The sequence below is a fragment of the Dromiciops gliroides genome, chromosome 4, assembly GCF_019393635.1.
Source record: "Dromiciops gliroides isolate mDroGli1 chromosome 4, mDroGli1.pri, whole genome shotgun sequence".
In the NCBI taxonomy this organism is placed as follows: Eukaryota; Metazoa; Chordata; class Mammalia; order Microbiotheria; family Microbiotheriidae; genus Dromiciops; species Dromiciops gliroides.
In genome coordinates, this window is record NC_057864.1 from 194,513,588 (window position 1) to 194,534,675 (window position 21,088).

Sequence of the window (21,088 nt, forward strand, 5' to 3'; positions counted from 1 at the left end):
ATCCAAAACACTCCATGCTGAACATGAGGTAATGAAGGGTTTTAAAGTTGAGTGGGGTGGGCTCTGGTTGCATCTGAGATGAGATTTTGAACTCAGGTACCCCCAACTTCAAGGCCAGTACTCTATCCACTATGCCACCTAGCTGCTGGCGCTGTGCATAGAGCACTGGCCCCGGAGTTAGAAGGACATGAGTTTAAATCCGGTCTCAGATACTTGTCACTTAACCCCAAATGCCTCAAACATTTGGAATCATTTCCAGTCATCCTGGTGTATATCTTGCCACTGGACCCAGATGGCTCTGGAGGAGAAAATGAGTCTGGTGACTTTGCATAGCCCTCCCTCATTTAAATCTAATTCAGTGCAAGCCATATCACCTCCTGATATCATGGTCCTCTTTGAGAACAAAAGACAAACAACAACAACGACATTCACAAATAACTAAATAAATGAGAAATATTCATTTCATTCTAATGATAAGGAAAAAACACTCAGGACAATGAATTATATCTATTAAAATATAAAATAAGAATAAGTTATATTACTAAGGAAAAACTGGGGCTACTTTGGAGCATTTTAAGTTTTCCTTTGCACAGAACTGTAAATTCAGTTATGTTTCTATCTGAAATATCAGAATCCTCACTCGCCGTTAAACTTTTTAATTCCTGGGAAGAGCCATCTATCTCTCAGCCAAGAATGACAGATACTGTGAAAAAGAAATTCTTTCAGAGACTACTCTGGGTAAGACACTCAGTAAGCTGGACTAGCTTAATCTTTGAACTTGATCTGGTTGACTGGAGTATCTGACCCCCTGGTAGCTCAAATAAATACCCTTGCCATGGCTCTCTCTCAGGCACTTCTACCTGAGATTCTTCTTTTACATCTGATGATTCCTTCTCTCCACATACATACACTTCTCACCTAGAAATCAGGAGGCACTTGTCTCCCAACTGGTTTTTCTGCCTCCAATCTCTCCTCCACATACCAGCCAAACTGCCTTTCCTAAAGCACAGGTCTGACCCTTCCTTACCTCCGTAAACTCTAGTGACTGCCTCTAAGACCAGGGCTCTTATTCTGGGATCCACAGAGTTCCCAAGGGGTTCACGGATAGAATTCTGGGCATCTGTGATCTTGGATGGAAAAAATAAATTATATCTTTATTTCCACTAACCTCTATTATGAATTTTTAAAAATCCCAACATTATTCTGAAAAGGGGTCCATAGGTTTCATCAAGCTGACAAAGGAGGTTGTGCCACAAAAATGATTAAGGACCCCTGCTCTAAAATAAAATATAAATGCCTAGCTTAGCATTTGAAGCCCTTAACAACTTGAGCCCTACCTGCATTTCCAGTCTTATTATATATGACTCCTCTTCCTGTACTCTGTGATCTGGACAAACTGGCTGCCTTGATACTCCTCACACACACACCTCTCTCCATGCTTTGCAATGGCTTTTCCCCAAGCCTAAAATGCCTCATTTCTACCTCTTAGAATCCCTTGTTTCCTACAAGACTTTGCTCAAGCGCTGTGCTCTTGCAGATAGGCACTAAGTAGGCACTTAAGAAAAGCTTACTGATTGAATAGCTACTAATGTGGTTTTAGCAGTGTCAAATAAAGAGCACCTCTTTTCCCCCTTTTCTGGGTTTGTACCCTCACCTCTAGTGAACTTTTCATTTTATGGTGAAGATTATCTTTTCAAAAAGGTCCAGCATCCAATCTCTAGATGCTATCTTCTGAAGTTATGATTTTCCCTGTCTTCTCACACACACGTAGGCCCCTCAAACACTGCTAAACATGTAAAACTGAACACAAAACTAGGAACTAACTAGATAAAGTAATACTCCAACAAAAATTATATGGTGATTGACCCAGAGCAAACAAAATCCATACATCAAAGACCTGGCTGCAAATTTCTCCACTTAGTATAATCCAGGCTGGAAAATATACCATATGTGGGAGCCATTTCCTCTGGTCTTTGGTCTCCATTCTTGCCTTGAGAGTTGACAATCCATTCTAGAGAGAGGATATATTGTGACACACACAGTATTATAAGGGATTTTAACTCCAAAGGTTAAAATTCTTGGGCGACTAAAAAAGTATAATTAATTTAGCATAGGCCTAGAATATTAAAGAACCTACACATAAAAGAAATTCAATATTAGACAAGATTGAAATAAAGAAGAAATATGATGTTCAGACCTAGTTTTATATGTATTTAAGACTTGTGACAACTTTCACACAACACTAAAAAAAATTAAGAGGACTGTAGGGACCAATGTTTAATTGGGGAGTGTTAGCTAGGGGACTCGCCGCAATATTGGAGCAAGGAAGGAGACCAGTAGCCTCCCTCAAAACAGAGCAGGACTTATTTAACAAGAATGACTTAGAAAAACACAAACAGGATCAGTAGGATCAAGGGAAAGGAAATAAAATGGGGAAAGGGAAATTAAACCAAAACCTGAACAACACCAACGACCAGGAAACAGCTGAGAACACACAGTAGCCTCCTGTCGCCTTCCAGCTTCACGCTAGAATGGCAGAAAACCTCCCTTCTTCCCAGCAGAACCCAGGCTGACCACATACAGCCCCCAGCCAATTGGCTGGCCACTCTGATAGTCACATGACTGCCCTCACTAGGCTTTCAATCATACTAATTTTGCCAGGCCCATGTAGGTGTCAGCGAGTGGTGATAACATGAGGTGCCAGCGCCATGACAACGGCTACAACCAGTGGGTGGAGCACTGTGCAGTTTGCAAAGCCCCAGGTCGGTGCCTGCACCAAGGTTTTTTTTTTATTCTAGCCAAAAGATGGGGTCATAAAAACCTCAAATAACAATTAATTCTTTACATTCTCCCCTTTGTTTCAACAAGAAACATGAGGTGCTTACTAGCTGTGTGACCCTGGGCAAGTCACTTAACCCCCATTGCCCCCCACACAAAAAAAGAAACACAGGGTGTTTCCTTGATGGAACAATAAATAATAAACTATAAACAATAAATAAAAAAATAACAGAATATCATAACCAATGCTGACAAACAATATACTAATAACAATATAGGAAAGGGAAAATACATATTACAGATGATGTATATAGTAACAGAAGGAAAAACAAAAAACCAGAAATGTCCATTTAAAGTCCTTAAAATCTTGTCTTCAAAGGAGGGTTTGAGATGTCATCAGGGGAACTGGACTCTGGTCTGGATTCTGGCTGTCTATGCATTCTGGTTGTCTCTGGAACTGCTGGATTTTCATTAATCTTTAGCAAAAATGTTCAAATTAAATAATGAAAGTTCTTCAAAATATACAAAAAAAATTTAAACTTGATATATACAGCATATTAGAGTCTCCCCTTTGGAGGATACTCATATCCATACGCAATACAAAATTGAGACGATTATGACATTACTAACACTTTTTACCACTATATGTCTGGATCAAGGCCAAATTTAGTTATGTGTCTATGATGACACCTGAAAATGTTATGGAAAGGTTACCACACCACATCTCGTGGTGCATAGACATCTAATAATTATGCTAGGCCTCAGGTGGATGGATTCTGACCATGCCACCAGATTGAGTGAAAAAGCCAAGTTAAGTTAAACCAGGTGCATGTGTTAGGGCTAACATGACACCAGACCATTTTTGGAGTGAGAGAGGAAGAAACTGGACTATGTCCAGCAATTGTGCTCTACATAGCTGCTCTCATAAGCAAACTATGGACTTCCTGAATGTATTTGGCTGTTCTCTCAGCCTCCATCAGGGTATCTTACATGTACCTGTCTCTCCTCCTGTTCTCTCCAGGGCCTGCATGATGGAGTTGAACCATCTCCATCAAGCTCATTGTAAGAGGAATTAGTCTCTGAAATGGCAAGTTTCCATAAATCATAAATCTTGTATTAAAATTTCCCCCACAAATGCTGAGACTATATTAATCCTTGAATCAAAGGCTATCATTGAAGATTTAATGGTAGAACAGGAAGGTAAAAGAACAGATGATTATGGTGTTATAAGCAGCATAGGGTACAGTCATGCAAACACACATAGGGTATTGTAAAAACACAATGCAAAACACATCATCACTATGTGCAGGGTAATAATGTATTATATATCATAAAGTAATGATGGGTCAAGGACTGGGAAATGTAACAACTTCCCTCCACAAAGCTATTTTGGTTCTGATCACATTCCCAACTTTTCCCAACCTTTGCAACTCTCATGCATATCATTTTTATACTTTAACTAGTTCCGGATGACTTTTTTCTCGAGTTACTTGATTAAAGGCACATACAAGGAGAATAATGGCATCCTTCCTCACCCCCCCAAGTTTGTGTAGCCTATTCCTTAACATAAATAATGCAAATTCTTGTTTTTCACTAAGAGACAATTTTCATACTAAGCTTACCTTTCCTGTAGGAGTGATTCAGGCAATCTTATTAACTGTAGCCAGATTTGAGCAAGGCGAGATGGTTCTTGGAAGTCACATAGCAGATGACATCTTTTTTTCATTGTGTAGTCAGGTACTTCTGATCCAGATTATCAATTCTTGATTGCTTAGTCACTGTTGATGAATTATCCTACCTCTCATGAGTAAAGCACAGTGTTCTTGCAAAACAGAAGAAGTCTCTAGTTGTTCAGTGCAGGAAAGACTGTGGTAATATCTTCTATGAGTTAAAGGCTCTCACTGACAGACCACAATCTCCCTCTCAGCAAAGAACATGCTCTCTTAAAAGATACTGAAAGAGGTGCCGATAGCATCATTCTCCTTTCAGACATGCTGGGCTACAAGGAAGCTTTTGCTGCTCATTTTGTATGAGATCCAAGGGCTTAGTGAAATACTCCTGCTCCTTCCCTCTTCTGCAAAAATCTGGGTGAGATAGCAAGATGTCACAACTTGATCCCAGCCACTAGTGCCTAACTTTACAATTTCCTAGAGAATTCCCTGTGATGAACTCTCCTGGTCAAACAATGTTCCAAATTCCCTTCCAGTTTAAATGTGCTGTCTTGCTTCTTTCTGACCTTGTAAAAAGAGACTATTTTCCTTTTTACTTTATTTAAATGGTCACTAAGTGGGTAAAGAGGAAACTTGAGCCTTTTTCACTTGGCTATTTAAATTTTAAATTCTAATGTGATTTCAAAATATTTCGTAGGGGGATTTGTGATTATAAAGAAAGTAAATAAACATAGTTCAATTCAACAAGAATTTATAGTGGCAACACAGTGGATAAAGAGCTGGCTTCAGAACCATGAAGGTCTAGGTTTAAATCCTGCCTCTGACGACTACTAGCTGTGTGACCTTGGGCAAGTAATTTACTATTCCTGTGCTCTAAGCAACTATCTAAAACAATAAGTTTCAGAGAAGATTCCAATCTACATCAGTAAAAGGAGTTTCCTCATCCAGGAATTCCCTAATATGTCCAATCCCTATTCCGCATATGCCAAGCACTGTGCTAGGCACTAAGAAACTTACACTGTACTAAACTTAGGCAAGTTTTTGAGACAGAATGCTTATTATCCATTCAATGATATGCAGCTGGATGGATAACACATAGTGGTCCTCTACTAAGTGTGTATATATATATGCTTATATGTACATATATGTATATGTATGTAGATATGTAGATATGTATATGTGTATATTTGTGTGTATGTATATATTTAATATACAATTATTTTACCCATACAGAGTCCAGAAACAAATAGGAGAAAGAGAGGATGTTGGACTGTCTTTGGGTGATTATAAAGTTCTTTTAATAACATAGTATCATAGGATCAAAGATTTTGAGCTAGAAGGGGCCTTAGAGACCATTCAGTGCAATACTTTCATTTTACAGATGAGGAAACTGAGTGCCATAGAGGTTCATTGACTTGCCCAAATTCACAGGTAGTTAAGTGCCAGGGATAACTTTCACCTGAGTTATCTGATTCCAAATCCAGTGCCTTTTCCACTCATATAATACTTGTCTCCAAGCTTCTCCCTGAAACAAAGGCCCGTGTTTTTAACACCAATATTCTTCCAACAGTCATGGGACAATCAAATCAGCAAAGAAATGAAGTAGATGATTACACAAAGGGCAATGAAGAGGTGCATAGTGGGTGTGAGAAGGCTGTCATCCATCACACACAAAAAGAGTTACATGGGTGAAGCAGTGTAAAGGATGTCTTCAAAGAAAAGAGATGATGGGCGGGTCATGAAACAAGAGCAACGAGTAAATGATGGCAGTTTGTGCACTGAACAGGCATCCTCATGATGTCAAAGCACGCGAGAGAGATGCCCCAAGGTGAACTGAAGGGAGAGCATGGAGGAGAGTCACACAGGATGGACAGGCATAGGGTGGGGGGAACCGCATGACTGGATGTAATTCCTACACTGATGAGATCACAGGTCTATTGGAGTATTATAAATTTAGCCTAAGAAGTAAGCTAAAGACACAGGATGTCTAGTTACCTGCTACCCTTCACTCATAGCTGAAGGAGCAATTATTCACAGAGCTATAGAACGTCAGAGATGGAAGTGACCTTACAGAGATCATCTAATCCAAGTGTTCTTAACCTTTTTTGTGTCATAGATGTCCTTTGTCATCCTGGTGAAACTCATGGAGCCCTTTTCAGAATGAGGTTCTAAAACTATAAAATACATGGGATTACAAGGGAAATTAATTATACTGAAAGACAGTTGTCGACATATTTTTTAAAAAGTTCATGGACCCCAGGTTCAGAAATCCAGAATTAATTTATCCTTTGCATGTTATAGAGGACGACACTGAGGTAAAAAACTTAATAATAATAATGGCAACAACAACAGCAAAATAATAGTAGCAAAACACCTTTTATCTGTATAATATCTGCATTACAGCTTTCATATCATTTAATACTCACAACAAATCTGGAATGAAAGGTCAGGCATTCTTATGCCCATTTTATTCATGAGAAAAGAGGCTCAGAAAGTGACTTTCCCAACATCACACAGCATATTAATGGCAGAGATGGTCCTGAAGGTTTCTGATTTCCGGTCAGGTATCCCATACCAGAGGTGTCAAACACACTGCATACGGGTTACAAATGGCCCACAACACTCCTGAGCAAAGCCTGAACCAGATTAAGCTGTAACTGGTAAATATTTAATCAAATAAAGGAAAATGTAATAAAACATAGATAATATTATGTTTTAAAACTAAGTCAAAATGCAGCCCACAGGGATCCATATGAATAGATTAGTAGCCCCCATTTCTACTTCAGTTTGACACCACTGCCCCACACTGTTGATAATTCATTATTTAAAATCTTTGAGAGGATTTCATTACTTAGGAATGTATGCAGGCCTTGTGGCTTCCACTATTTTAATTTATTCTGAGCTTTATTTTGAGTACTGCCTCTCATAAGTATCTTATTCCCTTTAGGGACAACAATGAACATCTATCAGCATCAGTAAACAGGATGAAAAGGATATGCAGGGACAGTGATGGTCAGTACAATATCCAGCACTCCGGAGTCTCCCACACTCATGGTGCAGCTGAAGGAGTAATCGCTTCCAAATACTTCACATCCACTGAAGTATTTGGAAGTGCTGTTCTGACACTGACATTGACATAATGTCTTTATTACTTGCCTATGTTGCCCTGCAGCCATTAGGACAATCTGAGTTGTGATTTGTGAGACAATAAAACTTGCCCCCCAAAATCAAGATATCTTCATCACATCTCCCCTTTGTGGTAGTGGCATGCCACTAAAATCATCATCACACCACAGAAGTTCTGCATATGATGAACCAATTCACCAGAGAATTGAATTATATTCTAACTACCCAGGTAGTTGCAAGTTGAACTTGCCTCCATAAAACACAGATAGAATTTTTACCTAGAGTTTTCAGAATAGAAATCAAGAAGGTAACAAAATTTTTTCAGAATTTTATGCCAGTTAACATAGGTTCCAGCTGGATTAATTGGCTATAGAAAGCAATACCCTTTCCAACTGTCTTAATATTCACATGATTCCTTACTACCCTAGTGATTGACACAGACAGCCCTAGTACATTAGTATTAATGAATTGTGCTAAATGCTAAACCAATTCCAGGTCTAATTTCCTTTCATATTAATGTTAATCTGGCCTAAGGTATTCCTAGGAGTCAGTGGCACTTATATGAGTATCCCTTTAAATTAAGATTGGCCCCCAGATATTAGTGGCCCTCTGGACCTCTTCAGGACTCTAATCATAGATGGGCAAGCCCTGAAAGTCCCAGAACAGTCAGACTGAGATTTCTGAGCACTAATTAGCATAAATTAGAGAAGCAAAGAAGAAATTACCTTTCAGGGCTATGGATAAGGAAAGATTTCATGACCAAACAAGGGACAGAGAAGATCATAGAAGATAAAATCAAACGATTTTGATTTTTAAAAATTGTTTAAAATTTTGAACAAACAGAATCAATACACCTAAGATTAGAAGAAAAACAAATACCTAGTGGGGGCAGGGGGGAATCTTTGCAGCAAGTTTCATTGATAAAGGTTTCATTTCTAGGACATATCAGGGACTTATTCAAATTTGTAAAGAATAAGAGCCATTCTTCAACAGATAAATGATCAAAGGAAATGAGTAGGCTGTTTTCAAAGGGAGAAATACATGCTATCAATAGTTATATGAAAAAATCATCCAAATCACTAAAAATTAGAGAACTGCAACTCTACAGTTACACATCATCTATCAAATTGGCAAAGTTGACAAAAAATGATAAATATTAAGGGCCTTGAAGAAAAACAAGCACATTAATATACTGTTGGTAGAGCTGTGAGTTGGTCCAGCCATTCTGGGAAGCAATTTGGAACTGTGCCCCAAAAGTTACTAAACTGTGCCTATGTCCCTTTGACCCAATGATATAACAGTACAAGGCCCATTCCACCCACCAAAGAGATCAAAGAGGAAAAGGACCCTTATGTATGGGTCCTAACAAAGAAGGAAACTAAGGGGGGATGTCCATCAATTAGGGAATGGCTGAACAAATTATGGTATATAAATATAACAGGTTACTATTGTGCCATAAGAAATGATGAAGAGGACAGTTTCAGAAAAAAAGCGGGGAGTCCTTTCTACACTGATGCAAAGTAAAGTGAGAAGAGCCAAGAAAATAATTTTGATAATAACACTTTAAAAACAAACCTTCAAAGACTTGAGTACTCTGATCAACACAATAATGAACCATGGTTCCAAAGGACTTATAATGAATCATTTTTACCCTCCTCCTGTAAGAGAAGTGATAAAGTTATGGTACAAAATAAGAAATATATCTTTGGACACAACCAATATAGGAATTTGTTTTGTCTGACTATGCATATTTATAACAAGGGTTTTTTAGGTTTTTGTTTAACAGTGAGGTGGGAGAGAAAATCTGTTTTCATTAATGTAATATAACAAATTAAACTAATTTATTAAAATTTAAAATATAAATTTAAAAAGTTTCCATTCACTCATCTGTTTAGTAATTACATCTATGAGGAGGATATTCTTCTGAGTTCCAGTCCTGAATCACTAATTACCTATTGGGCATTTCCAACTGGAAATCCAGTCAAATACAACATGTCTAAAACAGAACTTACCTTTTCCAAAAAACCCATTCCTCTTCTGAGCTTCCCTATTTCTGTTAAGAGCATCACAATCCTTGTAGTCACCCAAGTTCAAAATCATTCTTAAATCCTCATTCTCTCCTTACCCCACATATCCAATCAGTTACCAAGGTTATCTTGATTTTCCACATCTCTCATACCTATCCACTCTCTCCATTTACACAGCTACCATTCTAGTTCAAGAGTTCATCACTTTTTGCCCGGACTATCAATTCCTAATTGTTTTCCTTTTCTCAAGTCTTCCACGTTTCCAATCTATCCTCCACAAATCTGCCAAAGGGATACTTTTAAAGCAGAGTTCTAACCAAGCTGTTTTTCTACTCAATAACAAGTCAACAAGCATGTATTAAATGCTTACTATATTTGAAGCACTCCCTGCCCTCAAGGAATTTACATTTTAAGAATGTGCAGGAAACTACATACAAACAAGATATAAACAGGGTAAACTGAAAGTAATCTCAGGGGCAGGCACTAGCATTTAGAGGGACTAGGAAAATCTTGCAAAGGATGGAATTTTGTTTGTCCTTCGTTTTTCAAGAGGAATTTTAGGTAATACTTGAAGGAAGCCCAGGGAAGCCAGATGGCAGAGACAAGGAGGAAGAACGTTCTATGTATGGGGGATAGCCAGTGAAAATGCCCAGTCAGGAGATGGAATGTCTCGTGGAAGGGACAGCAAAAAGGCCAGGGTTACTGGGTCATGAAATTACATGGAAAGGAGAAGTAAAGTGTAAGGCTGGAATGAAAGGAAAGGGTCAGGTTGTAAACGGCTTTAAAAGTCAAACAAGAGGATTTTATATTTAATCTTAGAATTAATAGGGAGCCACTGGAGTTCAGCAAGTAGGAGTAGTGACATGGTCAGACATGCACTTTAGGAAAATCACTATGGCAGCTATTTTGACCAGCCCTACTAACCCATAGGCTATTCTTTCTTTACTTCTATGATCCCTGTCTACTGTGCCCTTTGGAATTCCCTTTCTGTTGAGTAAGTTGTGCTACATCCTTTCTTATAAAAGGGTGATATACTATTTACTCCTCCATTACCACTTGAAGATCATTGTCCTTCAGTCCTCTTCCAATACCTTAAATTCAATGTGTCCAAAACTAAACTAATCAAATCCATACTGCCATCACCCCACTCCAAAAAACAAAAACAAAAACCCTGTATTTTCTCCTAGCTTCCCTATTTCCATCAATGGTACCATCTTCCCAGTCATTCAGGCTTAAAACCTTAGCTACTCTTTAATTTTCTCTTTCCTTCGTCCCACCAATGAATCAATCAATCAATTAAGAAACATTTATCAGGCACCTACTATGTGCCAGGCACTGTGCTAAGTGCCAAAGATACAAAAAGGAGGCAAAAGTTTGTGCCTATGAGAAGCTCACCATCACATACAACCCACATCCAATCAGTTGCCAAGTACTGCTGATGTTGCCTCTACAAAGTCTCTCACATCTGTCTATTCCTTTGGACTCATACTACCACCACCTTACTTCATGTCTCCATCAATATTCACCTAGATTCTTCTACTGACCTTCTAATTTGTCTCCCTGCCTCTAGACTCTTCCTCCTCCATTCTATCCCTCACATACCTGCCAAAAAATCTTACTAATCCACAGGTCTGACAATGTCACTTTCCCTAGATGCCAAGAGCTAATCAAATAAAATACAAATTGCTTAGTCTTTCATTTAAGGGCCTCCATAATCTGACTCCAATCCACCTTTCTTTATTTCACATGGCTCTCCTTCACACATTGATGTTTTAGCCATATTGTGCTACTTGTTGCCTTCTGCCTTTGTACATTTGCAGAACCCATCATCTCTTTGCTCTTCTTATCACTACCTGTTTAAATCCTTCTCTTTCTTAAAGGCCTAACTCAGAAGCACTTCTTTCATAGAGCCTTCTCCAACCCCATCCCAATACCAACTCACAATGAGCTTTCTCTCTTTACATTTCTTTAGGATATATAGATATATAGATATAAGGATTATATCTTTAAGATAGATAGATAGATAGATAGATAGATAGATAGATAGATAGATAGATAGATAGATAGATAGATAGATAGATAGAAAACATTCTCTTTTGTTCACTTTTCTTTCTTCTTTTTTTTTCTTGGGGGTGAGGGGATGAGGGATAACCAGATCAGACTTGCAATTGACAGGAGAAAGAAATTCCTTCTACCAATGCAAGTCACCAAATACCCTACAACTGGGGCACTAAGAAGTTAACCCAGGGTCACAAAACCACTATGGGTCAAAGGAAGAATTTGAATCTAGGTTTTCCCAACACCAGAAGTTAACTATCTATCTATCATGCCATTACTTTTGCTCATATCATATTATATGTCTTCAATTGTGCTTATTTATGCATCTGTTGTATTTCATCCTTCCCTCCATCATTGCCTATAAATTCCTTGTGTCTAGGTGCCATGTCATTTTTCAACTCTGCATTTCTGGTGCCCAGTATTTGTCTTCCCATTTATTTGTTGAACCTCTCCTTTTAGATCCCATTCTAACCTCATAACCATCATCTACTTACCTCCAAAGTATTATTCCACCTTCTTCAATCACTTTAGGACCAGTTTCACTTTCTTCTAAACTCTTTTCTGTGCTAACATTTTTAGAGATTTCACATTTAATATTTATGACCTTTTCAAAATTCTAACTTCCAGTCACTTTATTGTCTTCTCAACTCTAATACCCTCCATTCCACTTCTGTCACCTGTAAACATAGCTATATCTTTGGATCTCTTCATCACTGGAATTGCTCCATTTAAAAAAAAAATTTTTTTTAATTGCTCCATTTTTAAGATCCTAAACTCTGAAATCTCATTTTCTGACTACAACTTTCATTTTTTATCCCTCTTCCACTTTCTCATTCCTAAATAACAAAAAGAAAAAGAAAGTCATGATTTTAACCTTCTTTACGTCCAGTTCTCAATTCTTCCTTATTCTCCCATTCTAGAAGACCATTTATGGCTCCATTTAGCTCCCAAACCCTGCCAGTCATCTATTTCAATAATTATATTATTAATATTCTAAATTCCCTAGCTCCCTTATACCCATATTACAAATCCCTAACCCTGAATCAGTCCTTTTATCAGTTATCTCTGCTCCAGCTCATAGGCTGCTGAATACTGCTGGAACAATTGATCAAACTGAGCCAAATGAATCAGAAATTGACTGAATATTGAAAAGAATTAGGAAATGTGTAGATTCAGTGAGGAAGAAGCCTAAAGGACAGGCTAAGAAGTAGCAGAATGATAGTATAGAAAATTAAAAAATAATAATATGTACTCTATATTCCAATCAATCATTTTAGAAAACTTTTCAGAATTAAAAAGTGACAATATAAAGGAGAAAAATCCATAGGAATTCAATAAGACTATATCCCAAATCAATTCATTTAGATATATTTGAATAAAAACTTTAAGATTATGATAATATGGAAAGAATCTTAGAAGCTGTGTAAAATGGAAACAAAATACCAAGGAACATCAATCATAATTAGAAAGAATTTCTTAAGGAATACAATAGATTATCAGAGTTATTGGAATAGAATATGTACATATCAATAAGAAATATGAACCAGGAACCCAGAATTATCTACCCAGCAAAATTTAGGAAGTTAATATGGGCAAAAGGTAGCATTTAAGGAGCATTTAGACCATGAAAAGTTTGTAGACTATGCATTTTAAGAATATTCTTAAATAACCACCAAGTCTACAATCCAATGTGTAAGGATTTAAAACAACTCATGATTTTCAAATCAAGATAAGCTAGTATTTTTTAAATGTGGGAAACCTTAGAGTACTCTATTAGCTAAATCAATAAATGCTGAAGAAGGATGCCCTAGACAGAGAAAAATAAGCAGGGGAAAGGGATGACAACAGAATAACCCCAAAGCAAAGCCACTATCTTATCTTAGACAAAGTGAAAGCTCAAGTTAAAGAAATCCATAGTTACAAATATAAATAATACAGAAATACTGTCTGGAATGGTCATATTAAGTTTTAATTAATAATGGTAATAAGAATCAGAAGTACTTATTTTCAGCTAACACACTAACAATCCAAAAGAAGAAGAAAACAATACACTAATATAATACTAAATACAAATAGGCTGAATTTTCCAATAAAAAGCAAAAAAGTTGTAGGACAGATTTTTAAATAACTTCTATTAATATGTTGCCTACAAGACAAATACATTTAATCCAGATCAAGTTAAACAGATTCAAGCTGAAAAAATTATATCAAATTTACCTCAATACCATGAAAGTATGAAAATCAGGAAGAGTACTAATACTTTCAAAGTAGAATTCAAACCTGAAAGTTTTCAGAGTTAAATCACATCATATTGCATTGTAAAGATATGTCAAAATAATAGTATGCAATTTAAAAATAAATATGCACCTAATAATTTTGCAAAAACAAATCACAAAGGAAAAAATTCAGACCAAAAAAAGGAAATAGCTAAAAATTTAAAAGCGGGAAACATTTATACCTCCATTAGAACATAAACCCAACAAAACACTATAGAATTAAATAGTTGAGTAAATAAACTAAGACACATGGAGAAAATTGAATGAGAAAAGCAAGGAATATATATTCTTTGGGAAAATATTCTTGAAACATTTTGTTTTGATATTATTGGCACTTTTCAACAAATACCCAAATACCACCCCCAGTACCTTGCCCTAAAAAAGTTTTGCAAAACAGTCTACTTTATAGAATGATTGTAACTGACAATATTAATGTAATTTTCTGGTTTTTTACTTTACTGAAAATGTACTTTTTTCCAAGAACACATTTAACTTGAAAAAAAAACCTGATCACATGATGTACTGCAAAAAAGATAGTAAATACAGAAAAACAGAGATTTAATACACTATATTTACAGATCATAATGCATTAAGTTGTTAATAAAAATGATAAAATGAGTAAAAGATAGAGGTCCATATAGAAATTAAAAATTATTTTTAAGCAATGACTAGATAAAAATAACAGATTTCTTAAAAATCAAAAATGATAGTACAAAAATCTATGATATTTGGCAAAAGTTGTAAAGCACCAAATTTCTCTGAGAAACACTGCTGTGAAGTAGATAAAGAGCTGGGCCCTGAATCAGAAGGACCTGAGTTCAAGTCCTGCTTTAGACACATACTGACAATGGATTCTTGGTCAGTTCACTTGGCCTGTCAAAGCTGTACAATTCTAAGGCTAGAACATATGGCGAAGATTTTGAATTAATGGGGAAAACTCCCAAATGGGAACTCCTACACTTAATAAAATCACAGGTTCAGCTTAAAAAATAAAAGGCTTCATCAAGAAAAAAGAAAATTTTTAAAGCTGACTTTTAGCTTCACTATTCAACTGAAACTGTTCTCTCCAAGGTCATCAAGGGGCTCTTAACTACAAAATACAATGTCTTTTCTCAGCTCTCAACTTGCTTGAGAGGTTGATGTCCTTAACTTCTCTGCAGCTTCTGACAGTGCTGAACATCCCCATCACTCTTCCCTTGGATACTTCCTTCTCTCTCAATCTCTGGATTTTTTTTTTCGGTTTTTTTTTTTTCCTCTTGATTCTCCTCCCACCTGTCTACCTGATTCTTCTGTCTTTGGAGCTGTATTATCATCAACTTTCTGCTCTCTAAGTTTTGGTGTCTTCCAAGGCTCTGTCCTCTTCTGTCCTCTTCTCTTATCTCTCTACACTCTCTCCCTAGTTGAGTTTATCAGCTGCAAGGTTTCAATTATCACTTCTATACAGATGATTCCCAGATATCTAAAGCCACCCGCACATAGCCAAAGTACCTTAAACTCAGTATGTCTAAGATGGAACACATCCTATTTCTCCCCCAAAGCATTCCTACACCAAATTGCCTCTTGTCTGTTGATAGCACTGCCCTACTAGTCACTTAAGTTCATCATTACTGTTTCTCTTTCCCTTAATCCCTTTATCTAATTAATTATCAAATCTTGTCTTTCTACTTTCACCTTCTTCATTATCTCTTACATTTATCCCCTTCTCTACAGTCACATTGTTTAAAACCCCTATTCAAGGTTCTTTTCACCTCTCACCTAACTTACTAACTACTGCAGTGACCTAATTGTTCTCCCTGTTTCCACTCTCTCCCTTCTCTGATCTGTCCTCCACAATGCTGTCAAATTGATATTTCTAAAACAGAGCAGACCAGGTCACTTCCCCTTTAAAATGATTTCCTATTTGCATCTGGGATAAAACTTAGCCTAGTATTTAAAAATCCTTCACAATTTGGTTCCCACTTACCTTTCCTACTTCACACACTTTAAATTTCAGTTAAACTGACCATCGAATTGTTTCCCAATCATACCCAGTCTCCCACCTCTTTGCCTTTTCAAATCAGGAATACAATCCCTTCTGGCCTGCACCTCATGGAATCCACATCTTCCTTCAAAACCCAGCTCAGGTGCTGCCTCCTGCAGGGAGATTTTCCTGATTCCCTAATCTTTAGTATTTCACCTAGAAATTACTTTGTATATACCCTACTTTGTATTTACTTAGCTTGTATACATTATATGTGTCCCAGGCCCTCTTGTCTATAGAATGTATGCTCCTTGAGGCCAGAAACTGTTTTGCTTTTGCCTTTGCATCTCTACCACAGTGCCTTTACCCATAGGAAGAATATGCTATAAATGTTTGCTGAAGTGAAGTATGGATTTTTAAAAGTTCAAAGAAGAATAAAGCCACATGCCAACATAAATAAGAAAAAGAGAACTAACCAAGATCAAAGCAGAAAGCAATGCAATTGAAAAATTTTAAAAATTGAAATGATACATGAATCCAAGATCTAGTATTTTGAAAAGACCAAACTCGTAAATAACTAATGAAACTATTTTTAAAGAGAAAGCAAACCCAAATGATTTAATTCAAAATAAGAAGAGAGCACTATGAAAACAAGAAATTTTAAAAATTATCAGAGACCATTGATTACACATAAGCTCTATTCTAAGATATTTAAAGGCCAAGAAGAAATTGAAGATTATTTTTATTAAAAATAAGAACAAATTAGGAAGGTAATTATCCAAATGGACAAATCTCAGAAGGAGAAAGCAGACAAGCCACTAATAAGTGGATCTACAAAAAGTCACTAGGTCCAGACAAATTCACAAGTGAATTCTAACAAGCAAATACCATATAGACTGATTTAAAACAGAAAAAAACAGTGAGCTAGTCAAATATTTCTTTGAGGTTATGTGACCCCTGAACTAGACAAGTCTGAGAAAGAAAATGATAGATCAGCATCACTAATAAACACTAATGCAAAAATATTTTCTTTAAAAATACTCAAAATTAGAATGCAGCAATACATACAAAATTTCATCATGACTAAATAGGATATATAACTAATATAACTTAATACCTAGGAATAATCAGTAAAACAAATCACACCAACAAAAGCAAAAATATAGACTACATGATGACATCATTAGATACATAGAAAACCTTTAATAAAATATAGAATTCCTTTATGCTAACATTAATAAATATGGATAGGAGAATATTTCTTTAATGTAATTTAATAATTATTATTATTATTTCAAGCCTCATACCACACAATAAACTCTAACTGGATTTGGGGACCTAAATATATTTTAAAAATAAATTTTAATGGAAGAAAAAGGAATAACATACCTGTCTCAACTATGGAGAGCAAGAATATTTTTATCAAACAAATGAAAGAAATTACAGAGTGAAAATCAACAGATGAGTATATCATGATAAAGTTCTGCAAAATAAAAACCAATATCTCTAAAATTAATGGAAAAGAAGGTGATTAGGAATAAAATATTTGCAGCAAATATATAAAACAACATCCAGAGTCAAGATACTTATGAGATATATGGGAGCAACGGCCAATGGAAATGGATAGATGATTTTCTAAAAGGGAATTACAAATAGTTAATAATAACACAAAATAATGCTCAAGTTTCCTAATAATCATAGAAATGCACACTGAGACAACCTAATGATCCCACCACCTTGCATCCAATGAATTGGCCAAGATAGTTTTTAAAAATTACTGTTGGCAGAGGTATGGGAAAGCAGGTGTTCTGGCACACTTGTATTACAGAATGGTGTAAACTATTTGGAGTGAAACATGGAGATATATATATATATATATATATATATACATACATATATACATAAATACATATATATAGTCACAAAAGTGGCTCTACCCTTTAATTTAGCAATTCTACTACTACAGCTTTATTCGAAAAGACCCCATGAAAAGGTAAAAAGAAATTATTTACATAAAAATATTCATGGTTGTTTTATATATAGTAGCAAAAACAAAAATAAGACTGGAAATAACTTATATCTAGTGTTTGGAAAATGTATTAATAAATTATGGTACAGAGTATTCATGAAACCACATCATGGCATAAAAGCAACCCTGGATGCTTGAAGGTCAGGCCAGCGGAATGCCTGTTCTGCAAAGTTCTGAAAATGTTTTGAGTACAGGCCCCACAATGGGCCAAGGATCAGCCCAGCTAAACCTGGAAAGGCTGATCACTAGGTTAGCCTCAAGAAGATTGATTTATTGGCCACAGGAACTCTTGAAGGCCATCTGATAAATCAGAGACTGTGGTCTGTTATCTGTGGAGGGAAGTAACCATACTAATAAAATGACAGATCCTTTAAGTATGAAAACATAAGGTGGTCATGGAACAGTATGGTAACATAAAACTATAAACACTATTAGTATAAGCAAGTACTCACTTATTTGAAGTGTTACAAAATTAAGGCAGCAGAAACAAAACAACATATACAATGACTTTTAAAATGGTCCATGAGGGAAAGGACCATGTCTAATTATATTTTATATTCTCCCTGGTTAGTACACAGTGGGTACTAAGTAAATGTTTGTTGAATAAATGGGTGTTGAATGAGTAAACAAATATCATTTGAACATAGTTAATGGTCCTCAGACCTTACCAGAATAGATAAAATTTTCTTGGTGGGTAGATTTAATCTAGAACAAAATAATGATCTCTCTCTCTCTCTCTCTCTCTCTCTCTATATATATATATATATATATGACAAATGCATGTTCTAATTTATAAGTTTTCATCATATAAAATTATTACGAATGAAAACTTAGTGGTTTCAATGAACATGGTCATGAATAAGATGCAGTGCCTCCAACTTTGAGAACTGTAGATTTTTCAAGTTGAAAGGTCCTTTGGAGACCATTCTGTTCAATCCACTATTTAATAGAAGAGGAAATGGACAGGGGATGCTGATATAGCTAGTTGGTATAACAGCCATGACTGGAACTGAGGTCTCAGAGTTCCTTATCCAACTGCTCTAGCCACTGCACAGTATTTTAGGATTTTCAACATTTACTACTCACAAAAGACATAAGCATTTTTTGGATTGATATTCACATAAAGCAACAATCTCCTTTTTAAAAAAAGACAAAAATTAAAAATAAAGACCGCTAAGTACCTGTCTGGAAGATGATATACTTGAAGGTCGGGGTCTCTCAAAACTTGACTCTTGCCTACAAAATTGATCTCGTTTCTTCTCCTGTCTTCTCAGGCAAGCCTAAAGAACAAAAAAGTTACTATGTCTTAGGTTTTCATTTTGTTCCAGGGTTTACCCTCATTATAATCTACCTAGGGAAGATGATATATTTTTTTTTACCAGATCTGTGACTTCCCAGTGAGGGACAACTTCATTAGCCTAGATCAGTATATCTCTGCAACATATAGCCCTGGGTATTTAGAGATTAAGATAACTTGCCAAGGATCACACATAGCCAGTACATGTCAGCTAAACCCAGATCCTCTTGACTTCAAAGGCCAGTTCTCAATCAAACAAGTAACACATTTAAGTATCTGCTATTCCTGCACTGGAGATACAAAGAATGAAACAATAGCTCTTCTCAAAGAGCTGTCATTCTATTGAGGGAAACAGCAAGAACATATGTAACAAATAAATATAAAAAGAATAAATACAAGATAGTTAAATATAAGGTAATTGGAGGAAGAACACTTGCACTTGGGGAGATCAGGAAAGGCTTCATGCAGAAGGTGGTGCTTCAGTGGACCCTAAAGAAGACAGGGATTCTCTGGGGTTTGTTTTGTTTTGTTTTGTTTTGTTTTGTTTTTAGTGAGGCAATTGGGATTAAGTGACTTGCCCAGGGTCACACATCTAGTAAGTGTTAAGTGTCTGAGGCCGGATTTGAACTCAGGTACTCCTGACTCCAGGGCCAGTGCTCTATCCACTGTGCCACCTAGCTGCCCCAGACAGGGACTCTCTGAAGGAAAGAGCAAATTACAGCCGTGGGGAATAGCCTATGCTAGGAAAGCATACAGAAAGAAGATGGAGTGCCACATGTGAGGAAGAGAGAGGTCAGTTTGGCTAGATTATAGGATGTAGAAAGGGAAGTAATATAAATGAGGATGGAGAGCTAAGGTGGGTTCAGGTTGTGAAGGGCTTTAAAAACTAAAAAGAGTTTACATTTTATCCTAGAGATAATAGGGAGCCCACTGGAGTTAACTGAGTAGGTAAGAAACACAGTCAGATCTAAGCTTAATGAAAAAACACTTTAGCAATTGTGTAGATGGAGAGAACAGAAGAGAGCAGGGAAAGACGAAGCAAGGGAGCCAAATAGGAAGCGTTGTAATAGCCTAGGCAGGGTAATGAGGGCCTGAATGGAGATGATAATGGTCTTCTTAGAGAGAAGGGGCCAGATCATTAGAGATGTTGTGGATGTTGAAACAGCAAGGTTTGGCAAATTATATGATATCTGAGGAAGAATGAGGAGTCACTGTGACACTGGAAGAATTATGGTGCCTTCAACAGAAAGAGGAAAGTTTGGAAGAGGAAATGGTTTTTTTTGGGGGGTGGATAATGAGCTCTGTTTTGAACATGTTGTGTATGAGTTGTTTCTGGGACATCTAGTTTGAAATGTCCAGTAAATAACTGGCGATATAGGACTAACAGTGAGGGGAGAAACAGCTTGAATATGTGATTCTGTGAATCATCAGCAAAGAGATGATAATTAAGCCCATAGGAGTTGATGAGATCACCAACAGGGAGAATGTAAAGAGAAAAGAAAAGAAGGCCCAGGACGGAACCTTTGGATACAGCCACAGTTAGGGGGAATGATATGAATGATGAATCAGCAAAAGGGACTGAGGAGATATGATGAGATAGTTAGGAGGAGAACCAAGAGAGAATAGTTTCACAAAAACCTAGAGAGAAGAGAGTAGACAGGAGGAAAGGATGCTGGACAATATGAAAGGCAGAGTAGAGTTTAAAAGTATAAGGACTGAGAAAAGACCATGAAATTTGGCAACTGAGACATAACTGGAAAGTTTTAGTTGAATGATGAGGTTGCTCTATTCATGATGCCATATGGCCTTCGGTGTAATATATCCATAAATATTCTTTTAACATCTATCATTCAATATAACATTTCAA

The 21,088-nt window shown here is 36.5% G+C and overlaps 1 protein-coding gene across 1 annotated transcript in view; it reads right to left on the bottom strand.

The window, feature by feature from the left end:
- MARCHF10 (membrane associated ring-CH-type finger 10) overlaps positions 1-21,088 on the bottom strand; it is a 194,675-nt gene that overhangs the window by 146,725 nt on the left and 26,862 nt on the right. Inside the window, 1 exon segment of the mRNA XM_043964422.1 lies at positions 19,106-19,204. Coding sequence (XP_043820357.1) covers positions 19,106-19,204 — 99 coding nt within the window.